This window comes from Rhincodon typus, chromosome 17 (assembly GCF_021869965.1).
Source record: "Rhincodon typus isolate 14 chromosome 17, sRhiTyp1.1, whole genome shotgun sequence".
Classification (NCBI taxonomy): domain Eukaryota; kingdom Metazoa; phylum Chordata; class Chondrichthyes; order Orectolobiformes; family Rhincodontidae; genus Rhincodon; species Rhincodon typus.
In genome coordinates, this window is record NC_063348.1 from 38,796,530 (window position 1) to 38,817,362 (window position 20,833).

At 40.2% G+C, this 20,833-nt stretch overlaps 1 protein-coding gene across 2 annotated transcripts in view; it reads right to left on the minus strand.

Annotated features, from left to right (window-relative positions):
• The window catches only part of LOC109911671 (homeodomain-interacting protein kinase 3), a 166,737-nt gene that overhangs the window by 27,259 nt on the left and 118,645 nt on the right, over positions 1 to 20,833 (minus strand). For both annotated transcript variants that reach the window (XM_048606953.1, XM_048606952.1), the window contains exons 4-8: positions 8,915 to 9,034; positions 8,213 to 8,299; positions 4,142 to 4,326; positions 1,939 to 2,098; positions 736 to 859 (exon numbers count right to left, since the gene is read on the minus strand). In XM_048606953.1, coding sequence (XP_048462910.1) covers positions 736 to 859; positions 1,939 to 2,098; positions 4,142 to 4,326; positions 8,213 to 8,299; positions 8,915 to 9,034 — 676 coding nt within the window. The remainder of the gene's footprint in view (positions 1 to 735; positions 860 to 1,938; positions 2,099 to 4,141; positions 4,327 to 8,212; positions 8,300 to 8,914; positions 9,035 to 20,833) is intronic.

Here is a 20,833-nt window from a genome sequence, read left to right on the forward strand (position 1 = left end):
AGGGAGCATATTTTTAAGGTGACAGGAGAAAGATTTTATATCTTGGAAAACTTGGTCGGCATGGATGAGTTAGACCAAAGGATCTATTTCCGTGCTATATGACTTTATGACTCTTCACCTGCTACCAATTTTTAATATATTCATAGGATGTGGGCAATTATTCTCCACTCCACACTCCTTTTGAAAGGTAAATTGTAGTAATTGTGATATGATTTTCCAAGGCAGCAGGCTGTGCAAGACTACAAGGACTTTGCAGAGTACTGGGGAACAGACTGCAGACCAGGCAGTTATCCATCATCTAACCTGTTCTTCAAGCCATTGTTTCAATACTATGATTAGCTGTTTAGATACTTTCTAAAATCCTGTTTAGAGATGTTATTACACACATCTGGAGCAAGTAGGACTTGGACGTGGGTCTCCTAGCTCAGAGGTAGGGGTCCTACCACTGCAACACAAGACCCCTACAATTATCTGTTTAATTCATGTCATGTATCATTTGCACCCGCATAACACTGCCACTCATCTATCTCTCCCAAGTGTTCTTCCCACTAGCATATCCTTCCAATTGATGGTATTACCAAGTAATCATCAATACATATAAAAACATAGGGCATCAAGGAGGCTTATCTCCTTCAACTATGTTTGACAGGATTTCTGCAATCTTCTACAAAACTTTTAATTCGGATTATTTTCTGATTTCTAATCTGGCACATAGCCACTGTTTCTTCCTTTTACCTTGAAGTGTGGGTGGACACAGGATGAGGGTCTGCTGGAAAGACTCGTTGCACCCAAACTGAGCGGTCCCCGGTTGCAGTGGTATCCCATGATGCATCAGGGAAGGTCCAGTTGGTGGTAAATGCTAAATAAGCAAAAAACAAAGTCAGTGTCACAGTCTCAAAGCTCTGTCTAAAAGTATACAGTACCAATATTTTTATAAAGCGACTGTGTGTTCTGGCTGAGAGCTCAAAGTTTTATGCACAAGAGGCAACTGTAAAAATTATATTCCTAAATGCAGTTTAATAACAAGTGCACCTTCAAAAACCTATGTATGTATTAAACCTGTTCATTTTCTAGAATAGTGCCTGAGCAGGCAGACAGGGTCATTTAATATGTCATCAATGGCACATCTGATCATTCTTGCCCATCACCTTTCTACCATAAAGGAACAGTTATCTTACCAGTACTGAACACCGCCCGCCACTGATAGAAAGCAAATTTATTTTGAACCAGCATGAAAATGCACAGTTTCATTGGTTAGTTCGTCACTATATATCTAACCAGGTAGTAGTTCAACAGGTTTATTTGAAATCAGAAGCTTTCGGAGTGCTGCCCCTTTCGTCAGGTGAAGTGACTATAACCTGGTGTCATCTGACTTCTGACCTTGTCCATCCCAGTCCAACACTGGCACCTCCACATCATAACCAGGTAGGATCAAGCACCTAACCAATTGGAGCCCTGAAAGGTTCTGCCACTGCTCAATGTGGGTCCACAGGCTGCTTAAATACCTAGCCACCACAAGGTGGTGCTGTTGGGAAATCCATTGAACTTGGACAATTATCAGAGTTTGTTTTAAAGGACTCTCTTTGGTGAAAGTCATCCCTTCTGTCACACCTAACACTCTGAAAGTGTGTGGCCTTGCTCAGTGGGGTTAATCAGTAAAACGAAATTATGACCATGACAGAGAAACAAAATATGGCCATAGAAACTCTTTATTTGTGAGACATCCTGGCACAGGAGGAAGGAATTTGCTCTAAGCCTCATCATGTAAATTCTAAATCTTGTTCTGCTTCAATTGGTTTTCCAGCTTTTCTCTGCCTTTAGTAATTCAACTGCATCACTGTATAAAGATATTTCCCGTGACTCTCTTGCAATGCTCCTTTTAAAGTCACTGCATCCACTGCAACATCTTAACCAGGAAAAGGCAAATCTCCTGCTTACCTGGCTGTGTACAGAGCCCATTTTATTAAAAGCCACACTCAGATTTGTGGCATTGTTTGAGGCAACAGGTCTCATAAATGGCATCTTATTGCGGTTTATTACATCATACAAGTTCGGTCTCCATCTGCAAACATCCATTATGTGAAAACAGGACTTGACACTGTGAAGAAAAAGTGAACAAACCGAATATTACTTGTATTAATCAAAAATCTCTGGATCACTGTTTCAGCTTTTTCAGACTGCAATTAGAAGTGAGGCGAAGTTTACCACAGAGAAGATGGCTATTCAGACTGTTGTGTCAGTTCCAGATCTTAGCCAGAGCAATCCCATAGACCTGCCATCCCCTTCTGCGCATGTGACATCCTCAACCCAAGCTTAATCCAATCTTGTTTCAGCAAGACCGAACATACAATTCAGCTGACGGGGCAAGAATCCTTACACTATTATCACAGACCACCAACCGAGTGCCTATTAGTTACAACTTTTGTTGTAATCAGGTTCTTCATCTACTCACTCAGTTGAAACTGGCAAAGAAACACTTAACAGGCAAGATGCTGGGTTTGCAAAGTCTGCAAGTCTGCTATGCATGGGTGAAGACTGGAAATGGGGGAAGGGAATATGGAGGGTAGGAGTGGGATAAGGACTGGGGGACAAAGGGGAAGAGTGGAATAGAGAAGGGAGGAGTGGAACAGGGAGAAAAGAAGTCACTTGGGAGATGAATGCAATAGCGAAGGGAGGAATGGAATAGAGAAGGGAAAAAGGGAGGAGAGGAGTGGGATAGAGAGAAGAGGAATGTGAAGATGATGAGAGATGCAAGGAAGACAGGAACTGGGAGAATGCAAGGTAGGTTGGGGGGGGAGAAATTTGCCCAGGATTTCTCAAACGTGACATCCCATTTCTCAGAAACATCTCAAGGTGCCTTAAGATGCAATTAAACCGAAGTACATTATTATATGGCTGAACACAAAACCTATTTTGCCATGTAGGATTTTACATGGGGCAAGAAAATGAATAATTAGTCACTCTATTACTACTGATACTTGAGGGAACACAGAAGTATTGGCCTGGAGATTTAACAAAGAGGGGAGGGCAGTTGGAGGGCTGGAATGGTGTGGGGGGCCCTGGTGGCAACCAGTGGGAATTACGTGGACAAATTTTAATGCCAGACCTTTATTTAAATCGAATTTCCTGGAATGTAGTTCCAAACCAGTGGGCAAGACAATGTCTGGAGAGGGTCATGGTTGAGGACATTGGTAACAGTCCCCAGCAGTTAGCAGGAGGAGGACAATTTTCCTTCTAGTGGGGTGGTTTGGAACCATGAAGGCTCAATGAATGACTCCCTTGTGGAAGTGTTCAAGTGTTCCTGAAACTTAACCATGACCTCTTATGGGCTGTGAGCTCATTCAGCTGCTGGGTAGTGAAATTCAAATACTAAAACAATGGCACTAGTGGCAGCAGAACGGCCAAACAGAATGTTGCAGTCGATGAGTTTTAAGATCTAGGATGATGCAGCCCACTTGATTAAACCCATCCACCACCTTAAACAGTCGATCCTTCACTACTGGTGCAGAGTGGCAGTACTGCAGCAACTTGTCAAGGCTCCTTCAACAGCACCATCCAACCTGTGATCTTTGCCACCCAGAAGGACAATGGCAGCAGACACATGAGAACACTACCACCTGAAAGGTCCCTTGCAAATCATACACCATCCCATTGGGGAAATACATCATCATTCCTTCACTACTGATGGGATAAATCTTGGAAAGTCCTCTCCAATAGCATTGTGGGTGTATCTACACCATAAAGACCACAGAGTTTCAATGAGGCAGCTCACCTATTTCACTTCCTTGGGAAAATTAATAATGGGTTACAGCTGGGATGCACATCCTCAGAAAGAATAATTAAAAGCTTGCACTGGCATAAATGTACAGACCAAATAATCATTTGCATAACAACAGTCATAATTCTTCAAAAACATTGCTTGATGTGTGCAGACTTTCTCGAATATTAATGTCATTTTAATCTATGTATTTAGCCTAACCTCTGCACACAGAGAGAATGCAGATCAGAGATGAAAGATTCAAGGACTAAGATGTTTCTGCAGGGCATATTTTACTCATGCAGAAATGGGTTTGGAGAAGCCTGCCATGTTCCACATGTATATTTTGGGCTCAGTTAACTCTTAATTACAGCGAGGACCTACTGGTTGCTGTGTGGAAAGTCCAGCAAGTGCTGCATGGTTACAAAGGGGTGGTTCATCGTCTCCACCGGAGTGATCCTCTTCTCTGCATCGATCAGCAACATCTTCTTCAACAGACTGACAAATTCCATACGATCAGCCTTCTCTGCCAGTAGGTCATTTCCCTCCAAATCCATCACCATGTTCACCTGAGGCAAGAGCACATTGCAATTTAGCAGTAGGGTATGACAGGATTGGCAAATCTTACTGAAGTCACCTCAGGAACCTCAAATTCACTTAAAATTAATTCCCAACCACCTTTTTCTTTTAACATATACCCAGGACTTATTTCTTTTTCATCTTTCGCCAATATTCAAGTTTATAGCAGAGGGCCGATGGCAATTTGCTGTGTCACGGTGGAAACTATATTAGAAGTTGCATGACTATACAGTATTCCAAAGTAGACAGAGCACAGAAGCAGGTCATTTGCTCCAACGATTTCATGCCAGCATCTATTCACTGCACTATCTTTCTCCCATCCTACTTTATCCAACCTGAGCAACATAAACTTTTGTTTCTTCACGTACGCATCAAGCTTCACCTGAAATGCATCTATACTGCTTACTTCCACTATATTTATTTACCATACATACACACATACACACACTTCTCTATACCAGACAAATAAACATAAACTTGCACTACTTTCAACAAAACACAAAAGAAATCTTACAGCTCAAAAGCAAGACCTCAGAACATCAGCAAATACATTCCAAGTTGGATGGGTGTTTACTTTGTGGTCAGTGTAAACAAAATCCTTGTGAAGGCTTTAAATGGGTGCAGACAAGATTTATGTGAATGGTTCTGGGGATGAGGAACTTCAGATATGTGGAAAGACTGGAGAAGCCAGGCTTGTGGTCCAAATCATGTGGCCATTTACGACTGGGATGAGGGGAAATTTCTTTACCCAGAGAGTGAAATTCTCTGCCACAGAAAATGGGTGAGTCCAAAACATTGAATATTTTCAAGACGGAGTTATGGGTAGTTCTTAGGGCTAAAAGTATCACAAGGTATGGGAGAAAGTGGAACAGCATACTGAGTTGAATGATCAGCCATGGTCACTTTGAATGGTGAAGCAGGCTTGAAGGGCTTTTTCCAATTTTCTATGTTTCGGTGTGGGTTCTAGACAGAGTAGATAAAGATTAATTGTTTCTAACGATGGAAATGTTGAGAACCAATGGACATTTAGGGGAAGAGGATGACCAAGGAAAGAGTAGGGACATTAAGGACCAATGGGGAAATCTATGTGTGGAACCGGAAGTCATTAGTGAGGTGTTAAACAAGTACTTCAGATCTGTTTTCACTTGGGAGGGACTGTGAGGTTATTGAGCAGATTGAAATGGGGAGGGAGGAGAGATTGGAGATGTTGGAGGGCTTAAGGTCAACTCCCGAGTTCTGGATGAGTAGTATTCCAAGCTACTGTGTGAGGCAAGGGAGGAAACAACAGAGCCTCTGACCTAAATTTTTAATTCCCTTCTGGCCACAGGGGAGGGGCTAGAGGATTGGAAGCTAGTTAAGGTGGTTCCCCTTTTCAAGAAGGGTGGGAGAGAAAAACCAGGAATTTAAAGACCAGTGAGTTTCACATCAGTGGGAGGTAAACTATTAGAGAAAATTCTGAAGGAAAGAATTAATCTCCATGTGGAGAGGCAAGATTTGATCAGTGATAATCAGCATGGCTTTGTCAGAAGAACAAATTTTGACAATGGCGAACAAATTTGGTTAAATTTTTTTGAGGTGATGTGGGCAGTGCAGTTGATTCAGTTGCTACGGATTTCAGTAAAGCCTTTGACAAGGTTCCACACGGCAGATTGATAAAGAAGGTAAAAGCACACAGGATCCAGGGTAACCCGGCAAGACGGATCCAAAATTGGCTTAGTGATAAGAGACAGAAGGTCGAGATGCAAAGCTCCAAATGTGTGACTGAAAGCAGGTGTACGGTGGCATGCCACAGGGGTTAGTGCTGGGCTCTTTATTGTTTGTGATATATATAAATGATGTAGATTGGAATGTAGGGGGGAATAATAAGTAAATTTGTGGATGATACATAGATTAGCCTAGTGGTTGACAGCAAGGAACAGTCTTAGGCTACAGGACGTACTGGCGATTGGTCAGGTGGACACATCAGTGGCAGATGGAATGCAACACTGAAAAGTGTGAGGTGATACACTCTGGAAGAAATAACAAGCCAAGGGAGTACTCAATGAATGTCAGGATACTAGGAAGCTCAGATCTTGGGATGCTTGTCCACCTATCCCTGAAGACGGCAGGACAGGTTAATAGGGTAATTAAGAAGGCATATAGGATGCTCGCCTTTGTCAGTCGTGGCATAGATTATGAGAGCAGGGAGATTACGTTGGAGCCATACAAAACTTTGGCTAAGCCACAGCTGGAATACTGTGTACAGTTCTGGTTGCTACACTATACTAAGAATGTGACTGCACTGGAGGGGGTGCAGAGGAGATTCACCAGGATGTTGCCTGGATTGGAACATTTTAGCTATAAAGAAAGGCTAGATAGGCTTAGGCTGTGTTCTTTAGAGCAGAGAAGACTGAGGGAGGACCTGATTGAGGTGTATAAGATTATAAGGTGCATGGACAATCATAGGAAGCTGCTTTTCTTCTCAGTAGGATCAATAATGAGACAGCATAATTTTAAGGTGAAAGACAAAAGGTTTGAGAGGATTTGAGGAAAAACATATTCACCCTGCGGAGGTGGGAATCTGGAATGCGCTGACTGGGAGGGTAATAGAGGCAAGAAACCTCACAACCTTCAAAGACATAGATGAACACTTGAAATGTCATACCATTTAAGGCTATGGGCCAAGTGCTGGAATGTGGGATTAGTGTAGATAGGTCTTAATGGGCCATAGGGCCTCTTCTGTATTGTATGATTCTATGACATTTATTTAAGGTGATTGGAAAATAATAAAAATAAAGGCAACATGGGGAATAACCCTTACATACAGCAAATGGTTAGGATCTAGAAAGCACTGCTTGAAAGTGGAGGCAGATTTACTTGTGCCTTTCACAACAGACTTGCTTAACTAGCTGCAAGGGCTATAGGGAAAGGTTGAGGGAGTGGGACGAACTGAAATGCTCACAGGGAGAGCCAGCGTGAGCTTGCCAAGTCGAATGGCCTCCTTCTGTGCTGTAACAATTCTGTGATTCTGTACAAAGTCCTGTATCAGGAGCCACAATGTAATTATTTCTCAAGTGTCGCACAACCAGAATGCGGAGTGTACTTATAAAAGAGACACCCATGCACACAGAATTGGAGAAATACTTACCAAGGGGAGAAATTTCTAGAGCTATGCGGAGAAATTAGGGGAGTGGGAATAATTGGATAATCTTTCAAAGCATTGACACATGCATGACAGATCTTTGCTATGTTATTCTATGGACTGATCCATGCGTTGAACAGCATGTTGAAACCACACTAAATGGTACAATGAACTCAAAACATAAATGCATGGCAACATTTCACCAAGCATTTGTGTGAATGTACAACTAATGGAACAATGAACCTCCAATCATATAACTGTCTTAAAATGCTTCAGAGAAGCAGTAAGGATATGGGGAAAAGGCAGGGAAGTAGATTTGAGGAGATGGCTGCATGGCCTACCCAAGTTTTTTCTTTCTCTTATGTTCTATTGGGCCAAAAGCTTGGTCACAGAGGTAGATTAGAAGGACTATCTTAAAGGAGGAATGAGGCAGAGAGAGTGAGAGTTTTAAGGAGAGAATTCCAGGACATAGCATAGCGAAATGGAAGTCATAAATGTGCATGTTATTCACAAAATAAATGTGGATGCACAACCGCTTATACAGTGATTTTGTGAAATATGTTAATATACCTTCTTGAGGATTAAAAAAATGTCATCTTATGATTGGTAGCCTTAAAACACTTTAAAATTATACTGACTAAAGTTGTTAGTGAAATCTCTCCCCTGATATCTGTTCTGAAATGGGTTGAAGAAGAAGAAATTCATCAATAATCCAGCTCTGCTCCTGATACAGCAGGGTTCCAGCTCATACTTACATGCGCTATATCATCCAAACAGCCAAAGATATACTTTCTAGCTTCTTTTGACTTCATTCCTGTTTCTGCCTCATGCTCTTCCGGAGTCTGAAGCAAAAATAAAGAATTAAAATAAAATTAACAAAAAAAAGGGAGAATGAAAGTCAATCAAGTTCACAGTTCTTTCATTTAGGGGCAATGGATAGTCTACTCCAGTATTTATATCAGCAATTGATTTGTTTCAACATGCAGATCTCACATTTTGTTGACTTAATCTCACCTTTTGTTGACTTAATAATTCTAACCCTTCTACCCAATAACTACAAACCTCTTAATATCAGTTCTCTGAAAGTATCTCTACCATTAAAGATTGGGAGTTGCAAAGGTGAGAAACACAGCTAAAAATACCACAGGAGAGATAATTCCATTATGGTAAACTAGATATGCTCAAAGTATCGATGCTTTGTTATCACCTGCTCAAACTTGGGTTACATCTAGAATGTGTATGGCTCCCCCACATATGCTTTATGTCATTATATTATGGCAAAGTAGAGTAAATGGGCATCAAGACAAAATGTATTAGGCAGGTATTAATACAAAGCATAATGAGTGAGTAAAACTAGTGCTTTAGTTTGATTACACAAATGTTTCAGCCTACTAGACCCAAATTTCACTTTAAAATGAAAAAGAGTATTGGAACTGAGTTGTTATTCCAGTTTGTACCTTCATTTTCCACCCTGGATATGATGTGTCGGTCTCTGTGGAGAAGAATCGTGTTGTTTTTGTCCCAACATTTAATAGGTGATCTCCCGGTAACCCTTGAGTTTGTGAAATGTAACGTATCTGCAGAATAAAAGAACATTGAGTGAAATTGGTGCAAAGAATACGCATTGAATTAAGTGTTTCACTGGAACAATTTTTGGTTCTAAATTTGCAACCCTAATGCAAAATAGAACATGACTTCACTTTTGCCTAAAAAGAGACATCTTTGTTGCTTCACATATGAAACAACATTGAAGGATGCTGGTCAAAGTGCTACACCTCAGGATCCCAAAATGCCAGAAGAGATAGAGAAGCCTGAAATAACTTGTTCCCATTTATCTTATCCACAGCATAGTACGTTAAAAACGCTCAAGTTGCCTGGATGAATGTAATTTGACAAAACTCAGGAAGTTTGATACCAGCTAGCCAAATCAGCCTGTTTGTTGGCATCTCAGCCAACACCTTCAAAATTCGCTCTCTTGTACGGCCAATACAGTAGCAGCAGTCTATACTGTCTACAGGATGTACTGTAACAATTCACCAAAGGCTCCTGTGACAACACCATCAAAATCCAAAACCTCTATCATGTAAGAACATAGGCAGCTTAGGGATACCACCACCGACAAGTTCACCTCCCAAATTACTCACTGGCCAGACTCAGGACTATAATCGCTAAAGTTGTAGTGCTAGTAGGTCAAAAACCTTGAACTCACTCCACTGTCAATCTACCTGCAACAGATGGACTTCAGCAGTCCAAAAAGGTGGCACATCAATACCTCCTCATGCGTAATTAGAGATGGGTAATAAATGCTGGCCTTGCCGGCAACCTTCATGTCCCATGAATAAGTTTTAAAAAAATGATTTCACATACTCTTTGTAATCAACACATAACATTACCTTGAAGTTAAATCACTCTGTTTAGGATACCATCAACACAAATTGGGGCAAAACTAGGGATGTAGCGATGTAGTAGTAATGTTACTGGACAAGCAATTCAGAGCTCAAGGCCAATGTTCTGGGACCATTGGTTCATATTCCACCATGTCAGATGGTGAAACTTGGATTCAATAAAAATCTGTAATAAAATGTTAGTCTAATGGTGACTATGTAACCTTGGCCAATTATTGTGAAAGAAAATGTCTTGTTCACTTATATCCTTTAGGGAAGGAAGTCTGCCACCTTTACCTAGTCTACCCTATGTGCGACTCCACACCCACAGTAATGTGGTTAATTCTCAACTGTCCAATGGACAATGAAAGATGGCCTAGCCAGCAATGCCCTAATTCCATGAATAAATAAAAAGTACACAAACCGATGCTACTTCAGCACCTTAACCAAATACAACATTTCTCATGTAATGTGAAAGAATTATTTATTTTACAGGGTTTTCTGCTATTAAGCATCTGTAATTTTGGCAACGAGTTCAAAGGCATCATGACTGACCTTCGAAGGGGTGTTTCCTGATGCCTCCAAACGAGCAGTAATCAGTGAAATGCCAGTTATTTTCAGTATGTTTGATTTCTTGTACTCCCCATGTTTCTGTATCATTGCTCACTATTATTGACCCACCTGTCAAAAGGCCCATGTTTCAAAAGACCTACTTAATCATGACTTCCCAACTTTGAAGATAAATTTTTAATCACAACGGCAGAATGTCTTTTTGCTTCATTCCATATATGCTCCTTGTTCCTGAAAACAATCTGTTCATCATTTAACTGCAACCCTCCGTAGTCTCCTCAGTTTCTCTGCCCCTGGTTTGCAAGCAGCTTATTAGAAATTCCCTGAGATTGAAATTGCAAGTAAGAAAAGGGTTTGAAACACTATTTGTTAGTCAGGCACTTCTTATAAAATGTTTTGTTTTTAAATGGGTTCAAACTACTTTTCCATACGTTATACGTTGCTGCTTGGATACATTTAGCAGTGTGACTGAAGCAGACATGACAGTGATACTCCAGATAATAAGTTGGAATGTGCCTAACTGGAGCATTGATAAACTGTATCATTAATGTATGAATTTGCAGGCTAGAAGGCATGGTTGTAACCAAATGTGACCAACTGTGCAAACTTGTTTAAAGTGTGATTCTTTGTGGAAAGAAAAGTAACAGTGCTAAGAAATGTAAATTACTCATGAGCATAACATCTCAGAGTGACTGAATTAAAATCTTCTCCAGTACATTGATATGGCAATGATACAGGTTGTATTGGTGCACTATCACTGAAAATTCAGATCAGATTCCTTTGGTTTATTTATGTTTAGACCATGGACTGACATCAGGAGCAATGCTGCTTGTAATTAATACTAAATATGCTGTAATCAGTGATCACCCTCCATAGGGTCTCTCAACATTTACTGAACATCTCACCTAATGGAGGTCATCAGTACATTTCCATAAAGAGTGTGTTTATAAACTTTGCAACCATTCTTTCAAACCGCATGTTGCTTTGGCATTTATTTGCTGGAACACTAAGCAGTGGCTTAGTACGCAGCACCTGCAAACATTTTATGTAGGATACAAGCCAATAAACAGCTTTTGGATTTTAACTTTGAGCCGAGGACAGGAATGAACGAATGGTGTTTTGCACAGGCAGGATTACAAAGCGGCCTTACTTCAGAGGATCAGGAAATAAGGTAAGGTCTCCAACTTTGGCAACAACTGCCGTCAAACCAAGTGAGTGAGCTTTCATTACCGACATTCGACGGGGCTAATTTGAATACACTGAGGTAACCGAGTTGACATTCAGTTGTTGTGCCAAGGAGATTGTGTCATCCCACTTAACACTCCAGTTATGTGCAGAGTCATGATGTTTATACATAGAAATCATAAATTTAGAGATCCATCAGGATTCATGGGTCAGTTCTGAAGTGTTTTTCAACATACGAAGCACAACTTGCATCGATATATTTCTTCTTATCAGTTATTTTATAGCATAGAAACAGACAGTTCCACACAACGCGCCTCCCTATTCACCCTATCCGAATATCTTTCATGTTCTCCCTCAAGTGTTTATTCAACTTCACCTTCAATAAATCTGTGTTATTTACCTCAAAAGTATTTGTGGCAATAAATCCAACATTCTCTACACTCTCTGGGTAAAGAAGTTTTTCCCAAGTCCTAATTGGATTCACTAGTATCTTGGATTTTAACCCAAAGGTTTGACTTTGCATAATCTTGAAGACCTCCATTAGATCATTTCCAAATGCAAAATACTGAGAATGCTGGAAAATTGACTTAAAAACAGAAATCGCTGTAAAAACTATAAGAAGAGCATCTATGGAGACAGGAACAGTATTGAAGTTTCAAATTGATTGTTTCAGCTTTCTATTTTTATTTTACCCCTCAGTTTCACTTTTCTACAGGAAACAGCAACAACCTATTTAAATTTTCCTGGTTGTTATAATTGCCTAGTTCCTTGTTATGATCTCTTATCATTCTAACAAATGTTCTGTGCATGTTTTCCCAATTTTATAACTGGTAACATTTGACAGCCAGCTGCTCATGACCTATAAGAAAGTCACACACAAAGATTTGGAAACCTCTGGTTTCATTCTCTTCTCTGACAGAATTCTTACGTAACGTAAAGGCATCTCTTGGTGTGACACAGTTTTGATGCCAGAAAGTAGGTAAACACAGAAATATGTACATATTGAAAGTATCACACGAGTAAACTGAGAAATTAAAATTATTTAATATCCTTCAGAATTAATTTAGATTTCCAGATAGCAAAATAAATGTTTGTGATTCTCTTTAGACAGAAGCTATTATAAACAACCTTTACAGTCAGTTATTTTAAAACGAAGTGGGATTTTAACATTATGGAAAAACCTGGTATTCAACTAAGATAAAGTTTGGCTTTCTTAGCTAGGGATGTGTTCAGTAGTAACTTTGAAGTTAGCACACGTTTAAAAGCCAAGCTATATCTCATTCAACAAAGCACAACTTTTTCAACAATTCCTATAGGAAGACTAATTGCACAGGAGTGTTAAGTTCTCAACAATCCCATTGATTGCGGCAGCACGTCTTTGAGAAGCACAGCATCAGTGACAGCAACTTCTTAATTTCTAAGTCATTCTGTGTATATGGGGACACCAGGGCTGCTCTCAGCTTCAATGGTGAAACTCTTGTAAAGTAATTCAAAAAAGGTTAAACAGATTGTAATGACTCAGGAAGCCAGCCTGGAAAGGAACATCATTTATTAATGAACACTAAGATCCACTACCAGTGCTATACATAAGCTGGTCCCAGCCTGGGACAGACAGTTCTGTAGACCTATCCCTGGGTCTGTTTCAAAAGGAGTAATGAGTTAAGTGGGGCAGGCCACTGCCTGTTACCAAGGGAACTCATACTTCCTGACCACTTGTGGGTCCCAACTTTCAGGAGCATAAAGTGTTTAACCTACTCGGGAACCCTGGAATCAAAGTCCTTTGGCGAACTGATGGATAGGGTAGCTATGGACCACTGTGACACCAAACCAGCTGTTATATTGCAGTGTTACTGTTTCAGATGGCAAAGAGACTTCCTACGGAATTCACAATGAGACTGTGAGTTGGAAATTGGAAAATTGTGAGTAGTGATCAACACTTTGGGAAATGTTAAAGGATTCCTTAGATTGTGGATTTAATAATATTGTGATCCAGAGGAAGCCATTGACTGAACCAGATCTGGACTGCAAGAAAGCAACGGAACTGGCTTTTTCCTGCAAATGCATGGGAAAAAGAGCTCAAGAGCTGCAGGGGACCATGGACAGTATTGTCCTCAACCTTGGGAAATGCCCAAACTGCAGAGCCAAGTCCCAGTGGATAATATTTGCAACTCCTGTTTGTTGCTAGGAAGGAGACTGGAGTCAGAGGCAGCAAAGTTCCAGAACTGGACGGGAAAATTTTCTACAATAGAGGAATGAGGAGCAAGAATGTCCATTTCACATTTGTAGTATTGGGGCCTGCTCAAGACAAGGTTACTGTAACAGGCAATGCACGTACTGCCTAGGCCAAAGGCCATAAACCACCTCAAGACAGGGCTTAGCAAATAAATCAGCCCGATGTTGAGGAATTGATACAACTAAATTGTATCACTGCTCCCAAATTGGCCCCAGTTAAGGTAAATAAGCCAAACTCTAAACATGGGTCTTAAAGCTGGGCTTCCTGGCACCACAAGAGCCCCTGGACCTGGTTTATGGATATTTCTAGCCAACCTGTGACACATTTCTGGAGCAAATGAGAACTGAACCTGCACCTGCTGGCTTACAGATTGGGACACCACAACCGTGTCACAAAAGTGCCCTAGGTCTGCTTTTTTTATTTATTCCTTTCTATATCAGGAAGTGCTATCACACGTAACCTAACGGTTTATTTCCCGTCACCAAATCACTGTAACTCATTTCTTTAACGACTATCCACCACCAGTAAATCACCGTGTGGCCGACTGAATATTTACACACAAAGCCTGTTACGGACAAACCATTAAAAGTGAGGGAGAGGTAGGGACAGCGGGAATCAAAATGGACTTGGAGGGGGAAGTAAAGCACTTTACCCACTGTAGTACCCACCTCTCCGGGTCTGCTATATTTCTTTTTATACCTAGAAGTGCCATCACATACAAATAGACATTCTTCGACCTCATCACCAAATTACTGTGACGCTTTCCTTTTTGTTTTTAAGCTCTAACTGTCACCGGTAATCACCCATGTAGTGAAGTAGATACTTACATGCAAAGTCCATTAATGGCAATGCAAACCATTAGGAGTGAGGGGAGGTAGGGAGAGGGGAAGGGGACGAAATCAAAATGGAAAGATAATGCACTGTATTCCCCATGGTGCCCACCTCTCTTTAAATGCATCAGGAGCGCTGGTGGATACCACATACTCCTTCTCCAAGGACACCCAGGCACGAACACAGCGTGGAAGAGGAGCAAGCAGTAGCAGAAATGACTTCTCACTGCATCTGCTTTTTTTTCAATTCTGCACCTCCAGATATGAACCCAATGTTTTTCTTGGTTTCCATATAGAACATAGAACATAGAACATTACAGCGCAGTACAGGCCCTTCGGCCCTCGATGTTGCGCCGACCTGTGAAACCAATCTGAAGCCCATCTAACCTAAACTTATTAACCTCCCAATGCCAATTACAGCAACCTGTATTTATTCTGTCTCTAGGTAGTCCGTTCCTCTAACCCGCTTTGTAAATTGTTTTCCTTTGTTTTTGCAAAATGTCCTTGTTGGAATAACTACGGCAGAAAGATCCAGTGAGTTGCATCCTCCATATGTAGTGGCTTATGCTTTATTTGCAAGGCTTAGGAAGAAAACCATTGAGGGTGGACGCAAGGCTAGGGAGCAGTCCATGGCTGATGGGAGCCACTGAGAAGGCCCCTGCAACTCAAGATAATTTTGATTGCTCCTCAGTCAGCCAATAATATGGCAGAATAGTGAGTTGGCTCAGGCTTTGCAATGGCTGTATTGTATTTGGAAGTCTTTCAACATTCTTTAATAAGAACATGCTAGATGATTCAACACCCCAGAATACTGTGCATATATAGCATCTTTCATAAACATTTGTTCAATTGTATGTGATTTTCTAAGCAAAAAATACATGCACTTTTTCCAAATCTTTTGTTCCTCTCAAAACTATACTCCAGTCTGGGTTATAAAGCTATACAAGAATCCCCAGGAGTGAAGCGTTTTCACATAAAAACAAAACTCCTTTGGAAAACCTTCTTCAATCCATCAGTTGTGTCAAAATGTGAATTTGGCTACAGTTAAATGCTTTCTTGTTTTTTACTCACTATGTTCATGGATTCAGGCCCTAATTCAATGGAGGAACTGCTCCTTGTCAGCAATCATAACATGGCTCTGGCACAGAAGGTCATTCAGCCTACCTCGTCTGTGCATGACTTCTAAGAGACGAATTCACACCCTACATACCACTGCCAAATTTTGCACTTCAGATATTGAATGTGTCACCACCACACCTTCAAGCAATACATTCCAGGCTGTAATTACTCCCAACATTTAAAAAAGTTTCTTTATGTAGAGATCATTTCTTTTGCCAATCCTTTAAATTTGTGTCCTCTAGTTCTTGATCCTGTTATCAGATGTACTAATTTTAAAAATCGAAATTGGTAGATGGTGCAATAGTCCAAAAGCTGAAATGGTTTGATTCACTTCTTCCAGATTTTGACCTTTTGTTCCAATCTTATTCAGTTTCTTGGACACTAATGTCCAGTTTCTTCATCACTAAGTTGTCTAGCTCCAACTTCATCTCTCTGTTCTACTCCACTTCCATCCTTCAGATGAGATGATGAATCAGGGCCTTGCTTCTCTAGATTCTTAAGGTAAGTCAGTAAGAATTCCACCACTTTCTCCCACCATCATTCAACAATTGTAAGTAAATATAAAAATATATTAGAAAGGCTCAGTTTGAGATGTAATACATTTTTGAGATGAACCAGAGAAAAGCTGTTGTCTTTCCCGTCCTTCTATCATCCTATGTGAACAACGTTCTCAAGCATAGATTAGCCAGTCATTTATCCCATTGTTGTTTGTGAAATCTTCCTGTGTGCAGATGTTGGCGACTGCATTGGGCATTGTAACTTGAGGTGTACTTCCAAAGTATCTTCTTTGGATGTTTAGGGCTTTACAAGGTTTCTGAACAATGTGAAAAAGCAAATAAATAAATGATGTAATCCTTTCTTTCCGCACAATTCAGATTGCATTCCTTCAACTTCAAATGCAGCCACCTGCCAGGATGTACAAAACCTTAAGACTTTTCATGCAAAATGTGGACATCTAGACAAAATGAAAGGTAAGTTTGACATGTTCCAATTATATTTGCAACAGAGGATAGGCCCTTTATGTGCATAATATATTATATAAAATTGACTATATGGATAGTAAGTTCAATGAAGGATTGGAAACAATACCACTTATTAATTTCATTTAATTGGACATCATATACCAAGATAGGGAATTGCTGAAGCATAAACAGGAGCATATACAACTTCAAGGCTATATAGACAAAGCTCACACAATTAAATATTACCTGCACAATTTGTTCATTAACCTGCTGTAAGAACAGTATGGCCCGAACTGGCAGCACTATTTTAGGATGGCTAAAAAAGCCATGTTTAGGGATTAGAAAATATTCATTGAAATTATGCCATGAATTAGGAACTCTGGTTTTGAGGACAGACTAAGGGAAACTGAGGTTAAGAGAAGATCACAGAATTGTTGCACAGTGGAAGCTGTTTAGCCCATCGTGTACACAGACTTTTGAAGTGAGAATACCAACCCAGTGCCAATCTCTGGCTTTTTCCTATACCCTTTGCACACCATTTCTAGCCAAATAATATCCAATGCTTCTTAAATGCCTCAACTGAATCTGCCTCTGAACTCTTGAAAATAATTTCCTGGAGCAGTGGTGGAGACAAACTCAAAAGTAAATCTCCAAAGGGAGATGGAGAAGGGCTATGGAAAAAAGGACAAAGAGTGCGACTAATTAGATGGCACTTTTAATTAGGTGCAAACAGCTAAATGGACGCCATTTGCACATATAATTTATAAACAAATTCAGTAAATTGGTCACTAGAAAACATCCTTTTGACATATGTTCTAAATTTACTTTTTACTTCATTTAAACTCAGTGTCCTTTTGTCCCACTTTCAGTTTAGCTTTGAAACAGTGTTCTACATCTTGACTAAGTGGCTTATGAAGCGTTCTTAGATTTTTGAGTCTTGTTTGATATTTCAATTATCAATTTCTGCATCAAATTTAGTTTTTTTAAAAAATTGAGAAGTGTGTCATACATTAGACAGTAAGTATTAAGAAGCTCTCTCTTCTGTAATTGTTGTGCAGAGCACAGCACCAAAACACTGTAAATGAGCATGGTTGAAGTTCCCTATCCGAACTGGACTTTGCAAAACACCATCACTCTTTGTTAAGGTTTTTCTTACACCATCTTACTGAACGTGGAGATTGTCAGATGAGACCCCTTTAAAAATATTTTCTGCTGGTGTCAGGTAATGAGAGCTGTCATTGCCATGAGAAAGCGTGAGGTTAGTGGATGACAGGGGAATGTGATTCAAGCACATTATACCAGTGGGGAAGCTCTGTGTTCAAAAAGGTATCACAGATCTTATGATCAGATGGTTGGTTTTTAAGTATGAACTAGGTGACACACATCACAGAATAGTACAGACGGATGGTGTTTGGTCCAGCGAGTCTGTATGGCTCTTTTGAAGCATAACCTAGTCAGTCCCACATATCCCTAAAGTTTAATCTCCTTGAGATATTTATTCAATTCCCTGTTAAACACTATTATTAAATCTGTATCCTTTATCTAATGGCTAATACATTCTAAATTAGGGCATTGGACAGGTAATAACAACATAAGTCAAAGCAGCAGAAGTAGGCCATTCAGCCCATCAACTTTGATCCACCATGCAATGAGATCATGGCTGATTTGATAATCCTCAATTCCACTTTTTTGTCTTTTCCCCATAATCTTTGATTCCCTTACTGATTAAATATCTGTCTGTCTCAAACTTGAACATACTTAACGAAGCAGTCTCAGCAGCCTTCTGCAGTAAAGAATTCCAGAGATTCGTCACCATCCCAGAGAAGAAATTCTTCCTCATCTCTGTCTTAATGTGTAAATCCTTATTTTGTGAATATGCCCTCTATTCCTAGATTGTCCCACAAGAGGAAATAAGCCTGTCAAGTCCCATAAGAATCTCGTGTGTTTTATCAGGGTGCCTCTTATTCTCCAATATTTCAATGTGTACAGGCCTACTTTACTCAACCTCTCCTCATAAAACAGCCCTTCACAACTGGTATCAGCCTAGTGAACATTCTCTGGACTGCCTCAATGCCAGTATATCTTTCCTCAGATAATGGGGGGAGGCGATGGCCAAGTGGTATTATTGCTGGACTGTTAATCCAGAGACCCAGATAACGTTCTTGGAACCCAGGTTCAAATCCCACCATGGCAGATGGTGGAATTTGAATTCAATAAGCATCTGGAATTAAGAATCCAAAGATGACCATGAATTCACTGTCAGAAAAACCAAACTGGTTCACAAATGCCCTGTAGGGAAGGAAACTACCATCTTTATCTGGACTGGCCTACATGTGACTCCTGACCCACAGCAATGTGGTTGACTCTGAACTGATCTCTGGGCAATTAGGGGTGGGCAATAAATGCTGCCTGGCCAGCAATGCCCTCATTCCATGAATGAATAAAGAAAAAAAAAGATAAAGGGACCAAAACTGTTCACAGTATTCTAGCTGATGTCCAATTAATGCCTTGTATAGTTTCAGCAAAACCACCCTACTATTATAGTCTGTTCCCTTTGAAATAAAGGCCAATATTCTATTTGTCCCTATTATCCACTGAACTAGATGCTAGCTTTTTGTGATTCATGGATGAGGATTTCCAAATCCCACTGTTCCACAGCTTTCTGCAGTCTTTTTTTCCAATTAAGTAATATTTAGCTCCTCTATTCTTCCTGCCAAAGCGCATAACCTCACATTTCCCCACGATATATTCCATCTACCAAGTTTCTCCCCATTCACTTAACCTGTCTATAACTCTTTGCAAACTCTTTGTGTCATCATCACCACTTGTCTATGTGTCATCCACTGAACTGGCTATAGGACATTCTCATCCAAGCCATCAATACATATTGTAAATAACTGTGGCTCCAGCACTGGCCCTGTTGGCACACTACTACTTCCTACAGGTTGCCAACCTGAAAATGTAACCCTACTGTCTCTGTCTTCTATTAGTTAGCCAATACTCCTCTATGCTAATAATATACTACTTCCAGTACCTAGCTTATTAAGTAATCTAATGTGTGGTATCTTATCAAATGCCTTCTGAAACTGTTCTAGGCCCAACCATCTTCAAATGCTTCAGAGATTTTATCCTCCTTAATAAGGATAGAAATAGGGATATTCATTGCTGTCACACGTATTCGCTGTCATTTGTGACTCTTCAGTACTGTTCACACATACAAGACATTGATAACATTCAGATTTGAGCTGACATCTCGCACCAATGTCACTTGCAATTTAAATATCAAGCAATCATAATTTTCAAGAAAAAATGTAACCATCTCCCCATGACATTTAATGACTTCACTGTTTTCTCCAAAATCCATGGAAAGGGGAAGAGGTGACCACTGACCAGAAACAAAACTGGACCAGTCACATAAATACTGTGGCTACAGGAGGAGGGCAAAGGCTGGGAATTCAGGGGTAAGTAACTCACCTCCTGACTCCCCCAGGCTTGTTCTACATCTACAAATTACAAGCCAAGAGTACAGTGCAATAACTCTCACCAGCTCCAACAGTACTCAAAAAGCTTTATACAATACAGTCGTGATGCTAACTTGATTGACATCCCATTCACCAAATGAAATGTTTGAAAGCTCTGGGAAAAGGCTACGAGATTTGGAGTTGAAGTCACAGTTAACTTAAGCTTATAGAGGTGTCAGAAAAAGAGACTTTTCTCTGGTACGAGTACTGTACAAGGAGTGCATTTGTCAAGGGTGTTTTTAGGATCTGTTATGAACGTTTTAGGAGTCATGGAATTATATTTCTACAGTGTGTTACAAAATCTTTAAAGGTGTATAATATATAGAACGTTTAGTCAATTCCATTTTATCTTTTTTTCTTCTGCTTAATGAACTTTAGTTTTATTGCTAAAATCAGAAATGCAACATTGTAAACTTAAGTTTTGTGACAGGTCACGTTGTTAAAACCAAGACAAACATGATTTTACAAGCCAGATTTCAGTCTGGCATCTGACTTGTCCAGTAATCGCATCAGCTGGGAACATATTAACTGGCCTCCAACAGGACTTTGCATGCAGCACTCTGAGTGTGTGG